At 46.2% G+C, this 19,832-nt stretch overlaps 2 protein-coding genes across 2 annotated transcripts; one reads left to right on the top strand and one right to left on the bottom strand.

Annotated features, from left to right (window-relative positions):
• Positions 1-1,979: 1,979 nt before the first annotated feature.
• Positions 1,980-3,890, bottom strand: LOC123121234 (uncharacterized protein C6orf132). Its single transcript, XM_044541138.1, has 2 exons — positions 3,433-3,890; positions 1,980-2,782 (listed from the first exon to the last, which is right to left on the bottom strand). Exons 1-2 carry the CDS (start codon positions 3,888-3,890, stop codon positions 2,581-2,583), a joined length of 660 nt encoding a protein of 219 aa, XP_044397073.1. The 3' UTR covers positions 1,980-2,580.
• An 11,509-nt stretch (positions 3,891-15,399) lies between these two features.
• Positions 15,400-18,536, top strand: LOC123123898 (uncharacterized). Its single transcript, XM_044544545.1, has 2 exons — positions 15,400-16,605; positions 17,142-18,536. The coding sequence occupies exons 1-2, from the start codon at positions 15,439-15,441 to the stop codon at positions 18,285-18,287; spliced, it is 2,313 nt and encodes a 770-aa protein (XP_044400480.1). The 5' UTR covers positions 15,400-15,438; the 3' UTR covers positions 18,288-18,536.
• Positions 18,537-19,832: the final 1,296 nt, after the last annotated feature.

The following is a 19,832-nucleotide window of genomic DNA, read 5'->3' as shown; positions in this document are numbered from 1 at the left end:
CGTGCTACGACAATCAAATAGGCTGCATCCTATGGGCAACCGCCACCATCAACGATGAGAAACTAAAGAAGATACCAGATATGAAGCATTCCCTCCTAACTAAGCTGCACCAGGTATTCTTGTTCCCGCGCCGGGATGAAATCAAATATACTGATCCAGATAAAGACCCGGCAATGAAGAAGATAAACAAACGCACCACAAGTTTAGCAGTGTGTTGTCCGCCTGGAAAGTAAGGGTGAAACATAGGATCATCGACAAAAAGGAACCCTACTCCAAGATTGTAAAGGATAATCCGACAATTACAGAAGAGCATTTTGAAATATTCAAGGCGGTTTGCGTTGCCGAAGCTGCCAAAGAAAAGTCAAAGTACATGAAGGGGCTCCAAGAGAGGAACATGGGGTGCCACCACCTCGGAAGCTGTGGTTACGCGGGGAGATTTTGCTTCTATTTTTGCCAAGTCTGTCTCTTTCTGTTGCTCAACTATAAATGTTGCATATTATCGACTCATGTGACGATGCAGGTACATAGATCATCGATGGAGAAGAAGTGCTACGCCAGGAGTATACGACGAGTGGCCGGAGTGTCAGGCCCAGGTGTACCGGTTTTCGAGCGACAGCCAGAGACGGTTAGATAGCAGAGCCGAAGCAGAAAGTAGTTAGTTTAGGTTCACGCTAGTGCGAGAGAGGGATACGAACCGGTGCCTATAAAAGTACAACATTATATATGATGAGACATGCCATGTAACTTGTATAGCTATATCATGATTATGATGTGACGACATGATTTGTGTTGGATGATATGATGAGACTATTATGTGTATGATATGATGAGCATATTACAAGTTTATGATATGATTAAAATACTATATAAAATATGTACAAAAACATCGCAAATACGTAGCAAAAAAATATATGTGAAAATATAGTAGTAGTGCTCTTTAGCGCTGAATAAGAAAACGCTACTGCTAAACCACTTAGCAGTAGCGCTGGTGTGGACAGCGCTACTGCTAAGTAGATATAGCAGTACCGCGGGCAAAAGCGCGCTACTGCTAAATGTTAGCTGTAGCGCCATATCAGTAGCGCGGTGCCCCGCGCTACTGATAGCCTTTAGACCCGCGCTACTGCTAGGCTTTTCCCTAGTAGTGTTAGGACAATGAGGCTGCCTCCAATGCACGGGTGCTTAGATGAGGTGCTAAGCATATTAAATAGCTTAGCAACCAAACTCCCCAATGCATAGGTGCTTAGCTTCCTGTAGCTAAGCTCTCTTCATTTAATTAGCCGTAGGATCTTTTGTGGTATGTACACTTTGTGGCCTATTTCTGCCACGTATTAAGCAAATATATTTAGTAATGCATAATATATTTATTCAATTTAATGGCAGCACAAATGATGCAAGAACAAAAACACAAGTAAACAAAAGCTTTGCCGTAAGCAGCGAAATATGCAGTAGTTTTATCTACTAAACTTACGGAATATAGGTCGTTTCCAACTGTTGTTGACCCGCAAGAGATTCTTGTTAATATCTTTTCAGGAATACAGAGACCAGCATGCCCTTCTCAGCTAGGAATTCATTAATCTTCAGCAAGCTGTTTAGTTCTTATGGCACAGTTTAGTTCTAGCTAGCTGGCGAAGTGCAAAAGAGATCATGGACTGTAGTTTGCATGACAAAGTTGCAAGAATCTGGGACTAGGCGATGGCGTTCAGATCACATACTACTATTTATATCAGAGTCTCCATTGCCCATAGTTCAGACTTCAGACTATGAATTATCTATGGTTCAGATCACATGCTATGCAGAATAGACTCTCCATCTTATGGTTCAGTCTACCAATTACATACTGTTCAAACTATCAATTAGCAAGAAGCAGAGAAAAAACTCATATAAGCATGGACGGGAGAGAGACAAGCACGGGGTGAAATTGAAACAGAACACGGACACGTTTTGAATGAAATCTGGAAAATAAGTACTGAAAATATCACAAAACACATCAACTTGTTCTCATGAGGGTAACCGTTCACAGGAATGAGGAAATAGCATAGATCTTACTTTGCTTGAGAAAATAGAAATAACATAGGTTTACATCTCACTTGATATATCCAACACAAGGTAGAGACATGCTTACACCACATGCATATAGTTCATCTAATAGATTCGATCAATGAGTTCTATCACACTACAGAGTTAACATGAATAAGGAAATAGCATAAACCTCACATTTCTTCTGGAAATAGTATAGACCTCAGACTTGCCATTGCCTTGGCACGTTCAACTTTCGCGTCGTCATCCATGGCACTTGTATCAGCAAACAATAACTTCTGCTAGAGCTCAATCAATTTTGTCTCCTTGGCAAGTTTAGCGGTTTCAAGCTGCTGACTTGAGAGTTGATGTTGGCTATCTATAACCTTCTGCCGCTCCAGCCTAGACGTTTTCTGGGTCTCAATAAAAGTGTCAATTTTTTCTCCAAGCAAAGTAACCGACTCCTTCGGTTTGCGTTTACCATCACGCTCATCCTTAGATGTATCACGACCCGGAGGGCGCTCCTCATCTTCCACATCAATAGCACCAGATGTTATATCTATTTTATCTTGCTCCCCATTCATTTTTTTTCATTGCTGCAAGCCACTTTCCGTTGTCCTTCAGATCTCTCCACATTGTCAAATGTTGGAAAGCTGATTGTTGGTTGGCTTCATATTTCTCCAAGGCGAAGGCCTGTAGCTGCTCCTCACCATAACCACATGCGATCGATAGTGCATTGGCTGGAATGGTGGGGTTCGTGGACTGCCTGATAAACTAAGAAAACAATCAGGTGGATGGGTATACATTGGCCTGAAACAAGCAACAACAAAGTAAAGAAGACAACATCACTTGCTTAGATTCCTGAACAGGAGAACAATGTCATGGAGGTTAAGTAACACACTTTTCGTACTAACAACTTTTGACAATTCTAAACTGTAGTTTGTATAACTAGGTAACTATTTCACAAAACTTAACTGACAATTTGTATGACTAGATAGCAAAACTTTGAAATTTCTTGTTGATTCTGAACTAGACTGAACCTAGTCTGTATAACAATGGAATCAGCAGCAGACCCCCATTCTTTGATCATCTCCACAGGGTTACTAGACCAGCAAGAAAACAATGGGAGGTGCCCTCCAATTGCTGCCTAGATCAGGAACGGAAGTGTTTTATCTTGGTAAGATGAAATTAAAACCCTCACTAATTGGATGATGGGGATTCAATCTCCTTGCTTGTACCACGTACGCACACAATCCTTTGCTTCAATCAGTAGACTCTTAGGAGATTAACATCCATTGGGATTGAATGGGTCCAGAGAAAACTGAATTCAGTAATCCTTTGCTACAGATTTACATATACATATGCAGTAGTTTTTCAGTTAGTGATACTACAGATTTTGCAATGTAGGCTCCTTACCAAAGACCAGGTGCTGACTGGCCGGAGGAGCTGTTGGCAGCTGCGAACATAGGAGGAGCCGGTGGTGCAGCGGCGAACAGAGGCGGAGCCGGTGGTGCCCCGGCGAACAGAGGCGGAGCCGGTGGTGCCCCGGCGAACTTCTCCCGGCGACGGTCCATGCGGCCGGCTGAAACTGAGGATGGTATGGCGGCGCTGTAGGCGACGATCAGCGGCGGGGCGGGGCTGCTGGTGGAGGATGGAGCGGCTGCATCGGGGCGACCGCGCTGGGCGAGGAAGAAGAAGCGGCGGCAGGGGTTGCGCGTGGGGGAGTTGGGGAGGAACGAGAAAAAAGGAGGCGACTGCTCGGTACCCAGCCGCACGGGATCGATTAATAACTCCACCTTTTGCCTAGGTATCTGCGTCTGGCACCGTTTCCTTGTGGGGTTACTGAACGAGACTCTCTCCTCATTAATTAACATGACACATCAGCATTTTGCTCAGCTGGCAGGCTTAGCACCGATCCAGGCTGGAGCACTGGGACTAGCCTGAATGCATGCCCATTTAGATCGTTCACACACAAACACTGTAAAACTCAATGATGCGCATGAAGCCACATTTGTTTTTAAACATGGTATGTGTGCCCCTCCCCTCATCCTTGCTGAAGCGGATGTTTGGCTCTCGCGTGTGTAGCCTCTCCACAAATTTATAAATGCATTTGTATTTGTAGATTGCTTTTTAGTAGATGAACTATTCATTCTTAAAGTTCATGAAGTTTTCTTTTTTTGCATAGATCACATTTCAAGGTATTTCATCCTGAAATTTTACACACATACACATAAAATCCAAATAAAAGAAGTTACCATGCAATTGTACTTCTCTATTTACTTCTTTGCACATGTCACAAATGATCAAACTTATAGATGAAATTGTACATGGATGTAAGGCACAACATAAACTATTTGCTCGAATAGTATTTTTCAAGTTTGTAAGTTTATGTTGTGCCTTGCGGATCTGGATGGTTCTTTGCACATGGGAAATGGGAAATCCAGATCACGGAAGAACCATCCAGATATGGATCCTCTCCATCCATCAAGTCATCAATGTCGTCTTAGGGGTTGTTTTCGGTCATGAATGCATTGTGGTCTTGATCGTCCACACACATATTTACGACCGGCAGGGCAAGAGTAGTTATGTCACAACGCTCATTGATATGCATAACCCAGTACATTGTACGTAGGTGTTAGGACAAATTTTTTTCAATGATTTGTTTATAAACATGGTATGTGCCCCCACCCCACCCCGTGCGGTAGCGGACGTTTGGCTCTCGGGTGTTAGGACAATGAATGCATGCCCATCTTGATCGTTCACACACACACATCGTAACACTCTCTTATGTGCAGGAAGTCAGATTTATTTTAAAACATGGTATGTGCGCCCCCTCCCTCTTCCATGCTGACGCGAATGTTTGGCTCTTGCGTGTGTAGCCTCTTCACCAATTTATATATGCATATGTATTTATGGATTGCTTTTTAGTAGATTCACTATTCATCCTCAAAGTCCACGAATTTGTCCTTTTTTCACACATCGCATTTCAAGGTATTTCATCCTGAGATTTTACACATATAGACGTAACATCTGAATAAAAGAAGTTACCGTTCAACTGCACTTCTCTATTTACTTCTTTGCACATGTCACAAATTATCGTATTTTTAGATGAAATTTTACAGCTATGCAAGGCATAACATAAACTATTTGCTTGAATAGTATTTTCAAGTTTGTAAGTGTACTACTCCCTTCTTCCCAAAATATCATACGCGCTTGACTTTGCACGGTCATTGATGCACGGCTTTGACCACTACTATATATCAAGGTACATTGTTTGAAAATGTATAAATGGCATGGGTGTATTTGCCTTACGAAACAATTTTATTTAATATGAACATATATTAATTTTATAGACATACAATACGTGAAAATTATAGTAAAAGTTATACAATAAAGACCAGAAAAGTCAATTAGCGCGTTATATTTTGGAAAGATGGGAGTAGCTTAGTAGCTTTTTTCACGGGAGGCGGTGTGAAGCATGGGAAACGGGAAATAGCATACCACCATCCAGATCACGGAACAACTATCCAGATATGTATCTTCTCCATCCATCAAGTAATCAATGTCCTCTTGGGGGTAGTTTCCGGCCATGAATGCATGGCGGTCTTGATCGTTCACACACATATTTTCAACCAGCAAGGCAAGAGTAGTTATGTCAGAACGCTCATTGATATGCATGACCTGGTACATTGTACATACATGTTAGGACAGATATTTTTTTTCAAAGATTTGTTTGTAAACATGGTACATGTCCCCACCCCATCACGTGCGGATGCGGACACTTGGCTCTCGGGTGTTAGGACAATGAATGCATGCCATCTTGATTCTTCACACACAGACATCGTAACACTCAATGATGTGCCTGAAGTCAGGTTTGTTTTTAAACATGGTATGTACGCCCCCTCCCCTTCCTTCCTGAAACGGATGATTGGCTCTCGCGTGTCTAGCCTCTCCACCAATTCTGACATTCATATGGATTTGTAGATCACTATCTTCTCCATTCATCAAATTGTTCTTATCACAGTGGTTGTTCCCAGTCATGAATTCATGCACGTCTTGATCGCTCACACACCAACATCATGTTTATTAACCAGCGGGCCAAGAGTAGTTATCTCACAACACCCATTATGATATGCACCAACCCCGATAGTACGCACATGTTTGCATAATGAATTGTTTTCAAACATGCATAGTATGTCCCCCCCCCCCCCCCCCCCCCCCCCCCGCGTCCTCCTCCGAAACGGCCGTTTGGCTCTCTTGTATGTGGCCTCCACACCAAATTTATATGGATTTGTAGATTGCTATGTTCACCGTTAAAAAATGCATGGTCCATTACTCAAAATTTGCCATGAACCAGAAACTATAATTGCCATGGTGAATAACTTAAATTGCCATGATACATGCACAAAAAAATTGCCATGGTTCATATATATAAAATAAATAATTTTCATGGTCAAAATACTAAAATTGCCATGATCCATGAATTAAGTTTGCTGTTGTTAGTTACTAAAAATTGCCATGGTCCATTAATAAAATTTGTCGTGAGAAGTAGTTGAAATAAAATTGTAGTCTCTAGAAGAAAAATAACTGAAATATATCATGGCAACTTTAGTGTAAACACTATGGCAACTTCAGTGTAATATGATGGAAACTTTTGGCCAAAAAAAAGTCGTTGAAACATATTAATATGGAATCTAGTTTTGAAGATCTAGTCAAGACGGATTTAATGATGAAAACGGGTTTTAAATCAGAAATTTTATTTAAGAGATGAACATTTTTAAGTCTAGAACACACAAAAAAATCCGCTAATGTCATACTGTTTGATGTGGCAAAATAGATGATAATGGAGGCGTTTGGACCATGTTATTTCATGCTACACATGTGGCACTTATCATTTGGGTTTAACTTTTCCCCTGAACTAGTATAAGGAAATTTTTAGTTTTGTAAGAGATACAAAATTAGTACAATGAATTTCTCGAATTTCTCAAAAGTTGTATCGGGAATTCACATTTTACCACTTAAGCATTGACTTTAAAACCATTGGCTGAATATTTTTCTAATACTTGACACAGGAAAAAAAGTATGCAACCCTCATGCGTATATGGAGAAAAAAACTAGTAGTACACGGTTACACCAGAAAAGTTTATTTTTTTTAACACAGTATAAATCGTAAATTCCCACATACACACCATACACTCACCCTAGTATGAACGCGCGCATGCACACTCTACCCCTATGAGCACCTCGAATGTACAACATCTCGAGGTTGACAAAGTTACCACAACCGTCTCAATGGAAACGTCTCCTCCCACTAAACGAACATCTTTGAAAAGCCTAAAATAAATTTTAAAAATGCGAGCAGCAGTGCCAAGTCCAAGACTTAAACCCTGATGGGCTAGTTTCACTACAAATAACCTAACCATCTGAGTTATGCAGAGATACGAAGAAAAAAAGAGGTCAAACCAAATGTTCACTTTTTTCGTGAAAAGGGAGGATTGCAAACTTTCCTGTGTTCCACGGTTGCTTTTTCCTTTGTTCAAAACACATAAAAGACATTTAATCCTATGAAACGGTCTCTTTCCATTTCTCTTGCAGATTTCCTTTGGCCCGAAAGATGCATAAAATTGGACCAAGTTGTTTTGTGAATAGGGCCCAGACTTATATTGAAATTAAGCTATGGTACAACTCACTCCAGAAAGAAACGAACCGACTCACCACACATACCAGATCGAGATGAGGGCGTGCTGCCATCGCGCCGCTCCCTTCCAGAGCAGGAAGGGAACCATGGATGAGCTCATGGATTAATGACAGATGGGAAGTATTCACCTTCGATCCAAACAGACCAGCACACAGGAATGATGGATCAACAACGCATCACCACATGCGCCGGTTTGATAGGTCTCGCCGTTCAGACACTACCGACGGCGAAATCCAATAGATCTGAAGATCAGCAGCAAGCCGGAATAACCAGTAACCCATATCCACCAACAAAGACAACAAGTACCTCACCTTCATGTAGAAATTTGGTGCATTATTGTTTGCCCCCATCGCCACCACTGGAGTCAAAGAGATGGATGGCAGAAACTACACAACTAGGCTAGAAGAAACTACCCTATCGTACACAGGTCCACCTGGCCAGACCAGTTTCCTCTCCTCCCATGTCGACGGTGAGGCCGTCCGGAGAAGAGAACGATGCGGATCTAGCCGGTAGAAATGGATCGCCTTTCGTGTTCGCCTGGGCAACCAAAGCGAGACCAACACATCAACATTTGGGCTTTGTCAAATTGGACCAAGTTTCTTGAGGAGATCTCAAGCGCGTCCATCCAACCACTTCACTCTCTTCACCTGGCGGTAGAGAGGCGGCAGTTCTTGTCTTGTTTGGACGCCAACGAGCGCGGTGATCTCCACCCCTCTCTGTCCGCTGCTCCGACGGCTGGAAGAGGGGGGTGGGCTCCCGTTTCTCTCCCTATTGGTCCATAGGTATTAGTGTTTCATCTTTGTCTAGTAGTGCAAGTGGTGAGGTTGGTGCTGTGTCAAATAAGGTGCTATCTTCTCCATCCATCAAGTCCGCGTCATCTCAGTGGTTGTACCTGATCTTGAAAGCATGCCCGTCTTGATCGTTCACACACAGACATTGTATTTGTTAACCGGCTGGCCAAGAGTTATTATGTCACAGTATTCATTGGTATGCATGAACCTAGATTGTACGTGTATGTTTGGAAAACTAGATGACCCAGACGTTCCAATGGATATTTGTAGAAACTTCTATCGTCGTCGTATATTTCTGCAATGGATGTTTGACAAGCTTTATGCCACATGAAGTAAACGATTGCATGATAGGCATTCAATCCTTCGTCGTAGATGTTTGAAACTTTGATCTACAAAGCGACAATATTCCTTAACCCGGATGCTAGAGTACAATACAAATTGTTATTTTAGGTGGACCAAACAACTGCGGCACTCCTAAATACAAACTATCTAAATTCATCATATGTGCCCTCAGTTGCCGGTTGAAATGGACTTATAAAAAATAATCTCATAGTAGCGCATGAGAAGGCAAAAGTTATATTTTGATCCCTAGCACAAATGCACCCAGATGATCAACAAAATCGAAAAAAATAGTTAAAAAATTCAAAAAAACTGAAATTTTTTCGTGTTAAACTTTGACAATTTTTTTGTATGCTTGCGAATTTTCAGAACGAAATGACATTCGTGGAAGTCATGGCAGAAAAAGTAAAATCAGCACTGAAAATGTTTTCAAAACTAGCAATTTTTGGAACAATTTTGTTTTGTTTTACCACCACTTCCACGAATGTCACTTCGTGCTGAAATTGTGCCAGCAGGAAAACATTTGTCAAAGTTTGACAAAAAAACAAATTTAGAATTTTATACCTTTTTACTATTTGTTTCGATTTTACTGCTCATTATGGAGCATTTGAGCTCAGGAGCAAATACTCTACGTTCATGAGAAGGGAACTATTGATGGACTGAAGGTGGCATGCATGTAATTACTCCGGTGATGCGGCATACCTACATGTGCTCTAAAAGAAACTATCTCTCGTTTGGTTTGCACTGGAGAGAAATGCATGGAATTTGGATTTGCATATCGCTAGCTTGTCCATCCAGCAAGTCATCATCGTGTCGGTGGTTGTTTGCGGTCATGAATGCATGCATGTCTTGAGCGTTCACACACAACCGCCCTAATATATTCAACCGCTAGGTCAAGAGTAGTTAATATCATCACAACACCCACGATATGCATGACCCCAGATTGTATGTACGTGCTCGAACAATTAGATTAGATCGTGGTTGGCATGACTTAGAGCATCTACGGCCGTACTCTCCAAATTGATCAGACAGACACACGACCATTGATCCAATAAGAGGAAGAAGAAAAAAATAACTCAACGGGACCCCTCAAAGCCTTCTTAAACACCCAGGCTGTTCGGCACTTCTCATATATGGAGCAATATGAGAAATGCCCGGACGACTCCCGTCAATGGACCTGCGTCCGTCACATAGAATTTGGCCCACCAATGATCATCTTTTCTCATATTCTTTTTAAGTTTTTCTCTTCTTTCTCTTTTTTCATCTCCATCAATCACATGCATATGACCGGACGTAAAGGGGGAAAGTAGGGACTTGGCTGTGGAAATAATAATTGAAGGCATGACCGGTCACTGTCCGTGGACACCCATGGCGCGTCCACAGACGTTTGAGGGGCCGGATTAGGTGTATCCGGTTTTAGATGTTCTTACCTTCTATCTTCATCAACACTTTCCAGCTAAACATCCAACTGAAAAACTTCCCCTCCGATGCAACATAGAGACCCATGTTGAAGCTAGGGGATATTATAGGCTACGGAGAAAAATCAAGGGGAAGAAATAGGAGGGAAATAGATCCATATATAGTGCTATAGCAAAACTCCATGAAATTACTCTTTCTCGGCTGTCACGGAATTGAAAGAGAAACCTAACCAAGGTCACTAACTTTTAGCTAGCTAGCAGGGGCAATGCTAGACCCACGAATTATGTGTTACATGCCTTACGTAAATAGCAACGTGGAGCATCATTAGTGGATCATTAGGGGGACAGGGCCCACCCCCTGAAAATCAGGGGGGTGAGAAGACTAGATAGGCAGTTTACGTAGGTTTTCGTAGCTGGTTATGTAGATGTAGGATTATCGAGCTAGCAAAACTAGTCAAGTGTACTTTTTCTCTCTCGATAAAGGGCGCTTTTATTAACTCAGAATGTAGCATCAAGTGAATACAAATCATGATGAATAATACCCGACCTCTGCATAGTTATGATGCACACTGCCAAACACAGTCTGAAAAAAAGATAAAAGCTTGCATATCGGCACCAGTAGAGTAAAAAAGGACATTCAATGTGCCTATATCAAAAGAGGGGAAGGAGGATCTCTGCCGGAGTACCGGCGGCGGCATACTTCTTCATGGCGAGGCTCGCGCGGTTCCAGCCAGCTGCAAGATCGGGACGACGCGGCTTCCAGTGAAAATCGTGCCTGATTGAGGTCTTGGCGGACGATGGTGGAATCTCCGAAGTCGTTTTCTTCTCGAGGCATCGCCGTTGCAGGTCACGTCAACTCAATCAGGATGTTCCGGGGGAAACCCAAGATCTGGGTCTACCGGATCGGATGATGACGACGCCTTCGGTCTCCCTCTTAGGGTATAGCTTTGGAGCAAGTGCTGGCTGGAGGGGACAAGAGCAGGAGCGGTGTTACATCTACCGCAAGGTCGAAGGCGGAACTCGGCGGCATGGCGCGGCGGAGATTCGACGACGGGCGCGTGTGGATGGACACGTGCATGATGGTTGTATCATGTGGCGTCACAGTGACATCGATGGCAGTATTGCCCGATGAGGTTGATACGTTCATCACTCCTGAAGGTGGGACAATGAAAGATGGTGGTTGTTGATCCTAGAGTTGCGCACAGAGGGTCTAGCTAGTAAACCAGACGGAGGTAGTAACATCGATGGATGACCCATCTTAAGTCTTGACCATCCCCTGCCTTGTGATGACGTACAGTCGGTGACGTCGACGATGCTGCAATGAAAATCTTTTGTGACAATACTGCTGCAATTGCCTTGGCAAAGGAATCCAAATTTCACAAGAGGACCAAGCACATCAAGAGACGCTTCAATTCCATCCGAGATCAAGTCCAGGTGGGAGACATAGAGATTTGCAAGATACATACGGATCTGAATGTTGCAGACCCGTTGACTAAGCCTCTTTCACGAGCAAAACATGATCAGCACCAAGACTCCATGGGTGTTAAAATTATTACTGTGTAATCTAGATTATTGACTCTAGTGCAAGTGGGAGACTGAAGGAAATATGCCCTAGAGGCAATAATAAAGTTATTATTTATTTCCTCATATCATGATAAATGTTTATTATTCATGCTATAATTGTATTAACCGGAAACATAATACATGTGTGAATATATAGACAAACATAGTGTCACTAGTATGCCTCTACTTGACTAGCTCGTTGATCAAAGATGGTTGAGTTTCCTAGCCATAGACATGAGTTGTCATTTGATTAACGGGTCACATCATTAGGAGAATGATGTGATTGACTGGACCCATTTCGTTAGCTTAGCACTTGATCGTTTAGTTTACTGCTATTGCTATCTCCATGACTTATACACGCTCCTATGACTATGAGATTATGCAACTCCCGAATACCGGAGGAACACTTCGTGTGCTACCAAACGTCACAACGTAACTGGGTGATTATAAAGGTGCTCTACAGGTGTCTCCGGTGGTGTTCGTAGAGTTGGCATAGATCGAGATTAGGATTTGTCACTCCGATTGTCGGACAGGTATCTCTGGGCCCTCTCGGTAATGCACATCACTATAAGCCTTGCAAGCAATGTGACTAATGAGTTAGTTGCGGGATGATGCATTACGAAACGAGTAAAGAGACTTGCCGGTAACGAGATTGAGCTAGGTATTGAGATACCGACGATCGAATCTCGGGCAAGTAACATACCGATGACAAAGGGAACAACGTATGCTATTATGCGGTTTGACCGATAAAGATCTTCGTAGAATATGTAGGAACCAATATGAGCATCCAGGTTCCGCTATTGGTTATTGACCGGAGACATGTCTCGGTCATGTGTACATAGTTCTCGAACCCGTAGGGTCCGCACGCTTAAAGTTCTGTGACGATCGGTATTATGAGTTTTTGTGTTTTGATGTACTGAAGGTAGTTCGGAGTCCCGGATATGATCACGGACATGACGAGGAGTCTCGAAATGGCCGAGACGTAAAGATCGATATATTGGACGACTATGTTTGGACACCGGAGTGTTTCGGGAGGTTTCGGACATATACCGGAGTACCGGGGGTGTCGGGGATATACCCCGCGGCGTAACCCGGCCGGAAGTATAACCTGGCCGGACTTGGCGACTCACTAAGTGACCCGCCCGAGCCTGGCGACTCATGGGTGACCCGGCGAGCGGGTCAGAGGAACGACAAGACCCGGTGGCCCAGAAGGCGGTTTATGGAAGGTCGGTTCATGTTATGGTGGGCCGGTTTATGAGCAAAGCACAAGGAATATTCTCCTACAAAGGAAGCAAGACTAGGACTCCACTTGTAATAGAGTAATCGTAATCCAACTAGGACTGGTCATGTAAACCGCCTCTCTAACTTATATAAGGAGGGGCAGGGCTCCCCAAAGTGGGACAAGCAAGAAGAAATAATCTCTAGGGCTAGACACAAAGAGCCGGTTCACCGGCGACTCTCACATGATCATAATGAGACCTAGCCACAAACATCATGTAGGGTTGTTACCGGATGATGTTTCCCGGGGCCCGAAGTTGTCTAAATATTTGTCTTGCGTGTTGCGTCTCTCGATTCCGCTCAACCCCTCTCAAGCTACCACATAGATGCGTTGGCCTCACGACTAAGTCCTCACTAGGACATCTGCCGTGACAAAACCACGACAGGGGGGTTACCGGAACCCCCCGGGAGTGTAATGGGCCTATTGGGACTTAGTGGAGAAGAGGAGGGGTGGCCAGGGCAGGCCGCGCGCCCCCTCCGCCTCTAGTCCGAATTGGACAAGGAGGGGGGGGGGGCGACGCCGCCCTTTCCTTCCCCCTCTCTCCTTCCCTTCCCCCTTCTCCTACTCCTACTAGGAAAGGAGTCCTACTCTCGGTGGGAGTAGGACCCCCCCCCTTGGCGCACCCTCCTCCTTGACCGGCCGCCTCCCCCCTAGCTCCTTTATATACGGGGGCAGGGGGCACCCCAAGACACAACAATTGATCATTGATCTCTTAGCCGTGTGCGGTGCCCCCCTCCACCATAATCCACCTCGATCATATCGTAGCGGTGCTTAGGCGAAGCCCTGCGTCGGTAACTTCATCAACACCGTCACCACGCCGTCGTGCTGACGAAGCTCTTCCCGGAAGCTCTACTGGATAGCGAGTTCGCGGGATGTCACCGAGCTGAACGTGTGCTGAACGCGGAGGTGTCGTCCGTTCGGTACTGAGGATCGGTCGATCGTGAAGACGTACGACTACATCAACCGCGTTGTCATAACGCTTCCGTTTACGGTCTACGAGGGTACGTAGACGACACTCTCCCCTCTCGTTGCTATGCATCACCATGATCTTGCGTGTTCATAGGATTTTTTTTTGAAATTACTACGTTCCCCAACAAAGAGGAGGAGCGGTGTTACATCTACCGCAAGGTCGAAGGCGGAACTCAGCGGCATGGCGCAGCGGAGATTCGACGACGGGCGCATGTGGGTGGACACGTGCATGATTGTTGTATGGTGTGGCGTCGCGGTGACATCGATGGCAGTATGGTCCGACGAGGTGGATACATTGATCACTCCTGAAGGTGGGACAACGAAAGATGGTGGTTGTTGATCCTAGAGTGGCGCGCAGAGGGTCTAGCTAGAACCGTTGATTCTCTCGACCGGTTTGCCAGTGGGTGGCTTGTTTTTTTAAGAATCAACGGGGGTGGGGGAGGGTTCCCCCACCTGAATTGCGGGCAGCTTGTTGAGGCCACTGGAATAGATGTAGTGTGCTGATATGCGGTTAGGGCACATCATCAAGATTGTTGTTGTAGCGACAGTAGTTGCTAGGAAGGTGGCTTCGGATTGATCCATGCATTTGTTTTGTTGGGTTCTGTGCAATAATATAGTAAATTATTGTATGCATCACTTTGTTGCAGAGGCAGGGATATTCCTCCTCGAAAAAATGGGGTCCAAATTGCATGCAATTTGTTGACACATGCCCTTGGATATTGAGTGCTCATCAGTGAGAGAAGAACCATCACCGAAGACGGGGTGGCGGCTGCTACGTCGAAGGGGATTGGCCAATATGAGCCAAAGGTGTCTCCAGGCGGACGGCCGGTGTCGATGAAGACGGAGACCGCAGGGATAGCGAACCACATGTGGACGACGGTGCCTCAGCTGTCACTGTAGTCACTGTAGTCCTATGTATGTAAAATGCTACTATCTCCGTCCTGGTTTACTAGTTCTTATCGTATACGGGGTCATGTTTTAACCATAATTTTAACTAACAAAATAAATGTTATACATAGCACAAATAATACCGATGAAAACTACATTGAAATACGAATCCAACATTATAAGTTTCGATGACATGCATTAATATTTTACTAGTTAAATATGTGGTTAAATTTGAACCTAAAATACGATGGGGAATAGTAAACCAGACGGAGGTAATAGTAACATCGATGGATCACCCATCTTAAGTCTTGAAACCATCCCCTGCCTTGTGATGACGTACAGTCGGTGACGTCGACGATGCTGTAATGAAACGATCAGTGGATCCAACTATAAATAAATCAGGCATCCGAGGGGAGGGACTATATCATCCAACCACACTTTTCCGTTTCTTCCATTACACAGCATAATAATATAATAATGGGGGAGAGCCGCGGCAGCATCTTCTTCTTCGGGACCTACAGGCCACCTGTGCCCCTGGACATCTTCTCCTGCCCGGCTGATCCGCCGCCGTCATCTGCCGAGGACGAGCTTCTCCTCACCGACGACGCGTCGTACAACCAGAACGGCCGGCCCGTCCCGCCGGCGGCGCTCAAGGAGATCCTGGGTTTCCTGCGCAAGACGAACCCCGAGCTGGCCTCCGACTGCGGCGCCACCCTGGAGGACGTGGACGCGGGCCACGTCACCGGCATGGTTTTCGTCTCCGAGAGGGACCGCGGCCTTGAGACGCTGCACCTAGCCCTGCGCCGCTCCACCGGCGGCGAGGTGAAGGTGCTGAGCCTGCTGGGCGACATCTATGGCTTGGACGATTTAGGCGTGCGCATGGAGGACAGCGGCTGCATCGCCGGCGGCTACATGGTGGATGGCGTCACCGTGGGCCACTCACTCGTCTACGTGTCCACGAAGGAGGAGGTGAAAGCCCGGCGCACCCCGTGGACCGTGGTCTACAGGACCGACCTTGCCGATGGCAAGACCGAGCGCCTCACTCCACAAGGCCAGTACGATCTGAGCCCGGCCGTGTCGCCGTCCGGGAAGATGGTGGCGGTGGCCAACTTCCAGAAGAGCGAGTGGAACGGCGAGATCGAGAACCTCAAGACCGACATCGTGATCATGGAGGTGCACTGGCGAGGGCTGGGGGGCGATGGCCGCAGGCGTGTGATCAAGGACGCCGGCTGGCCGACCTGGGGCAGCGATAACGTCATCTTCTTCCACCGAGGGTTCGACAAGACGCCGCCCACCAACACCGCAGACTGGGCCGTGTTCCGATACGACCTCGCGGCTCACAGGGAAGAGCGGGTCACCCCGGTGGGCATCGACGCCATGACTCCGGCGGCCATCAGCGAGACCAGAGTGGCCGTGGCGACCGTCCGACAGAAATCCAAGCAAGTCGAAATGATGGTGGAGCGCGTGATGGATCAGTACCGGCACGTGGAGATCTTCGACACGACAACCCCTTCGTGCAAGCCGCCCTCTGTACAGATCACCCAGAGGATGAGGCCGTTGGGAGACCACTACAACCCCTTCGTGCTCGATGGCGGCAGACGCATCGGCTATCACCGATGCAGAACTGACAAGCTCACTCCGCACGTACGTCCTATATATACTCATTATTTAGTAGTACTCCCTTCGGTTTTTTAGTCTGCATATAAGATTTAGTCAAAATCAAAATTTACAAAGTTTGACTAACTTTATAGAAATAAAATCAACATCTACAATACTAAAGTTATATTTATGAAAATTAATTTGATCATACATCTAATAATATTGATTTCATAGTGTGAATGTTAATATCTTTTTTTTACAAAGCTAGTCAAACTTTATAAAGTTTGACTTTAAACAAATCTCATATGCAAACTAAAAAGAAACGGAGGGAGTAGTGTATTTACTTCACTCCTAATTGCTTGCTTGATTATATTGTGTCAATCGATCTCTATATATGTCGTCTATCTATCTCTCGAAACAGGCTTTTGCCCCGCTTTATATATGCCGTCTATCTATCTAATCAATTAACGTAATTAACTCTCTATTATTAATTATCTGTGCATGCATTACTGAAGCTGGCTAGTATTTCAAAAAAGTAAACAAAACAAAATTAGCTAACCGAACACGATCTGTATGTATAGGGTGAGCAGAAAAGCATCGAGAAGAGGTTTGACAAGGTGCAGTCGGGCGAATCGGAGGTCGGGCTGTATAGGGTGACGGGCGTGTTCCCGTCCATCTCCAAGAACGGCAAGAAGCTGGCCTTCGTGGACAACGAGTTCCAGGCCGTGTGGCTGGTGGAGGCCGACAGCGAAGCCGCCCCGCGCATCGTCTACAAGGCCAAGTCCAACAAGAGCGTCTTCTCCACGTCGTGGAACCAGAACGACGAGCTGGACACGCTCTACGTCTGCGAAGGCCCGGCTTTCAGCATCGAGAAGCCGGTGCAGATCATCAGGATCCCCAACGTGTCCACCCACGACCCCGAGGAGCACAAGTTGAAGTCGTTCGCCCTCACCGACCACAAGTACAACTGCGCCTTCCCGTCCACCAACCCGGAGGGGACCAAGCTCGTGTTCCGCTCCAGCAGGGACAGGGTCCAGGGAGGGAAGAGGGAGGACAAGAACCTCTTCATCATAGACGCGGAGAAGGGGGAGTACGCTGGCGTGGACCAGCTCACCAATGGGCCATGGACAGACACCCACTGCAGCTGGTCACCCAGGGAAGGCTGCGACTGGATCGTCTTCTCCTCGAGCCGCGGTAAGCCGGGTGGCGCGCCGGCGTCCGACCACGGCTTGGACTCGGGCTACTTCTCCGTCTACCTGGTGAACGCCAAGGACATGGCCGAGGGCGTGGTGCCGGTGCGGGTGATCCACAGCGCGCCCACCATCGCAGGGCACGTGAACCACCCCGTGTTCAGCCCGGACATGATGAGCATCGTCTTCACCGCCGACCTCGCTGCCGTCTCCGTCGACCCCATCTCTATGCCGCACTTCATGCACTCGGTCAGGCCCTACGGCGACATCTTCTCCGTCGAGCTCCTCGACAGGGAGGACATGGCCAAGAACAAGGACATCCACAAGTACCACCGGATCACGCACAGCCGCTACGAGTACTCCACGCCTACGTGGTCGCCCCACACCGACGGCGAGCAAGATCCCAACACCAGGTGGAAGATGCTGGAGAGAGTCCCGTACATCACGCCACGGTGCCCGTACGCGCGCGGCCAACATGGCGAGAAGGAGGGCTGGCACATGACCGGCCACCTCATCATAGACAAGAGGTCCTGCTGATTCTGAATCACCAGCCCCAGTCCATCACTCTCCGGCCGTTTCGTTTCCATCTGCCTACAAAATCACGCGCGCTTGTTCTTCTGGCCATACTTTCATTTGTACTACTCCACGTCCAACTCTCTTCTCTTGTCGTAGCTTCATGCATGCACGCATGCATCCAGCTAGCAGTTTTCTTTCCCATGCACGTACGCACGCATGCAATTAATAAATGGCTGTGTCTACTAGTAAGTGTGACATTGTTATGTTACATGGAAGTTTGTTTTCCGTGTGCCTTCTCGGTACAGCCCGCTCCGCTAACAGTTTTTCTTTTCATCCAGCATGCTAGCTCCCGCACGCACGCATCTACTTTCTTTTTATCCGACTTTTTTTTAGACAATCTCGCGAAGTTTTTATTTAACTCGTCACAATGTTTACAGGGACGAAAGAAAGGTCATCCGGATTGCCTAACCACATACGGCGGCCAACCCCAAGTGATAAAGTATGCTTGGCTAAATTGTGAGCCTCGGTATTCGAGCTCCTAAACTCATGGCTGAAAGAGCAAACTAAGAAAGAACTAGAACGGTCTGTTATCTCTCGGATTATAGCTCCATAGCTAGCCGCACTCTTGTGCTTGATATCATCAATGACGATCTTGCAATCAGAAGCTACAAGAATCCTACGCTCATATAGGTCGTCTGCCAATGCAAGTGCTTCCCGCACGGCAAGAGCTTCTAGTGCTATAGGATCATTAGTTCCGATGAAGGTGACAGTGGAAGCGCCTATGAACAGTCCGTCGCGGCCTCTGCAGACTGTTGCGACAGTTCCACCGGAACTGTTTCCCAGAAGTGCAGCGTCCACGTTTATTTTAACCAGGTTCTCAGGTGGAGCTATCCAACGGGTCGGCCTTGCCTGGGCAGCCACTTGCTCACCTCGTGGCTTCTTCAACATCTGCAGCTCGTTGACGAAAGAGTTTACAAATGCATTGGTCGCAAAAGGAGTCTGGTATATATCCTCATATATCACTTTCCTTCTCGAACTCCAAATCTCCCAAAGAGTGACGTCCAGCCGAGTGAACTCAGTGTGGTTTAGCAAGATTTGCATATTAAACAACCATCTCCTTGCATTTGGGTTAGTGTCGATGCTCATATGTTCAACCAGCGACTCAGGTGGTAAAGCCCAAACGCTCCTCGCCATGGTGCACTCCCGAAGTGCGTGTGTCGCCACGAGTCAGCCGCGCCACACAGCCGGCATGCCAGCGAGTCAGCCATGTGGCGATGATGGAGGAGATCATTTGTAGGAATTGATTACCTCGCTAGACGCCAAAGGAAAACTCGAATTTTACTTGGCACCTGGGTGCACCACAAAGAAGACCAGCCATTGCTCTCAACAGTACTAGATGGCCCCTCCGTTTGATGCAGCCAATTTTCCCGTGTTAGCTTGGTGTTTTGAATCATCCTCTAGGCTGATCGCACAGTGATGTTTCCCGGATCCTCCTTGCTCCATGCCCAGAAATCATCAACTCTTCTTGTACACAAAGGTATTTTGAGAATTGCTTCGGCGCCAATT

This window comes from Triticum aestivum, chromosome 5D (genome assembly GCF_018294505.1).
Source record: "Triticum aestivum cultivar Chinese Spring chromosome 5D, IWGSC CS RefSeq v2.1, whole genome shotgun sequence".
NCBI lineage: Eukaryota > Viridiplantae > Streptophyta > Magnoliopsida > Poales > Poaceae > Triticum > Triticum aestivum.
This window is presented reverse-complemented; position numbering and strand designations above follow the sequence as displayed.

What these genes read in the sequence shown, in the direction of transcription:
- LOC123121234 (XM_044541138.1), bottom strand. Translation starts at nt 3,890, where the DNA reads ATGTTAATTAATGAGGAGAGAGTCTCGTTCAGTAACCCCACAAGGAAA. An exon ending in CAGTCAGCACCTGGTCTTTG is followed by an intron (nt 2,783 to 3,432) that starts GTAAGGAGCCTA and finishes TTAGTTTATCAG; the next exon opens with GCAGTCCACGAACCCCACCA.
- LOC123123898 (XM_044544545.1), top strand. Translation starts at nt 15,439, where the DNA reads ATGGGGGAGAGCCGCGGCAGCATCTTCTTCTTCGGGACCTACAGGCCA. An exon ending in CTGACAAGCTCACTCCGCAC is followed by an intron (nt 16,606 to 17,141) that starts GTACGTCCTATA and finishes CTGTATGTATAG; the next exon opens with GGTGAGCAGAAAAGCATCGA.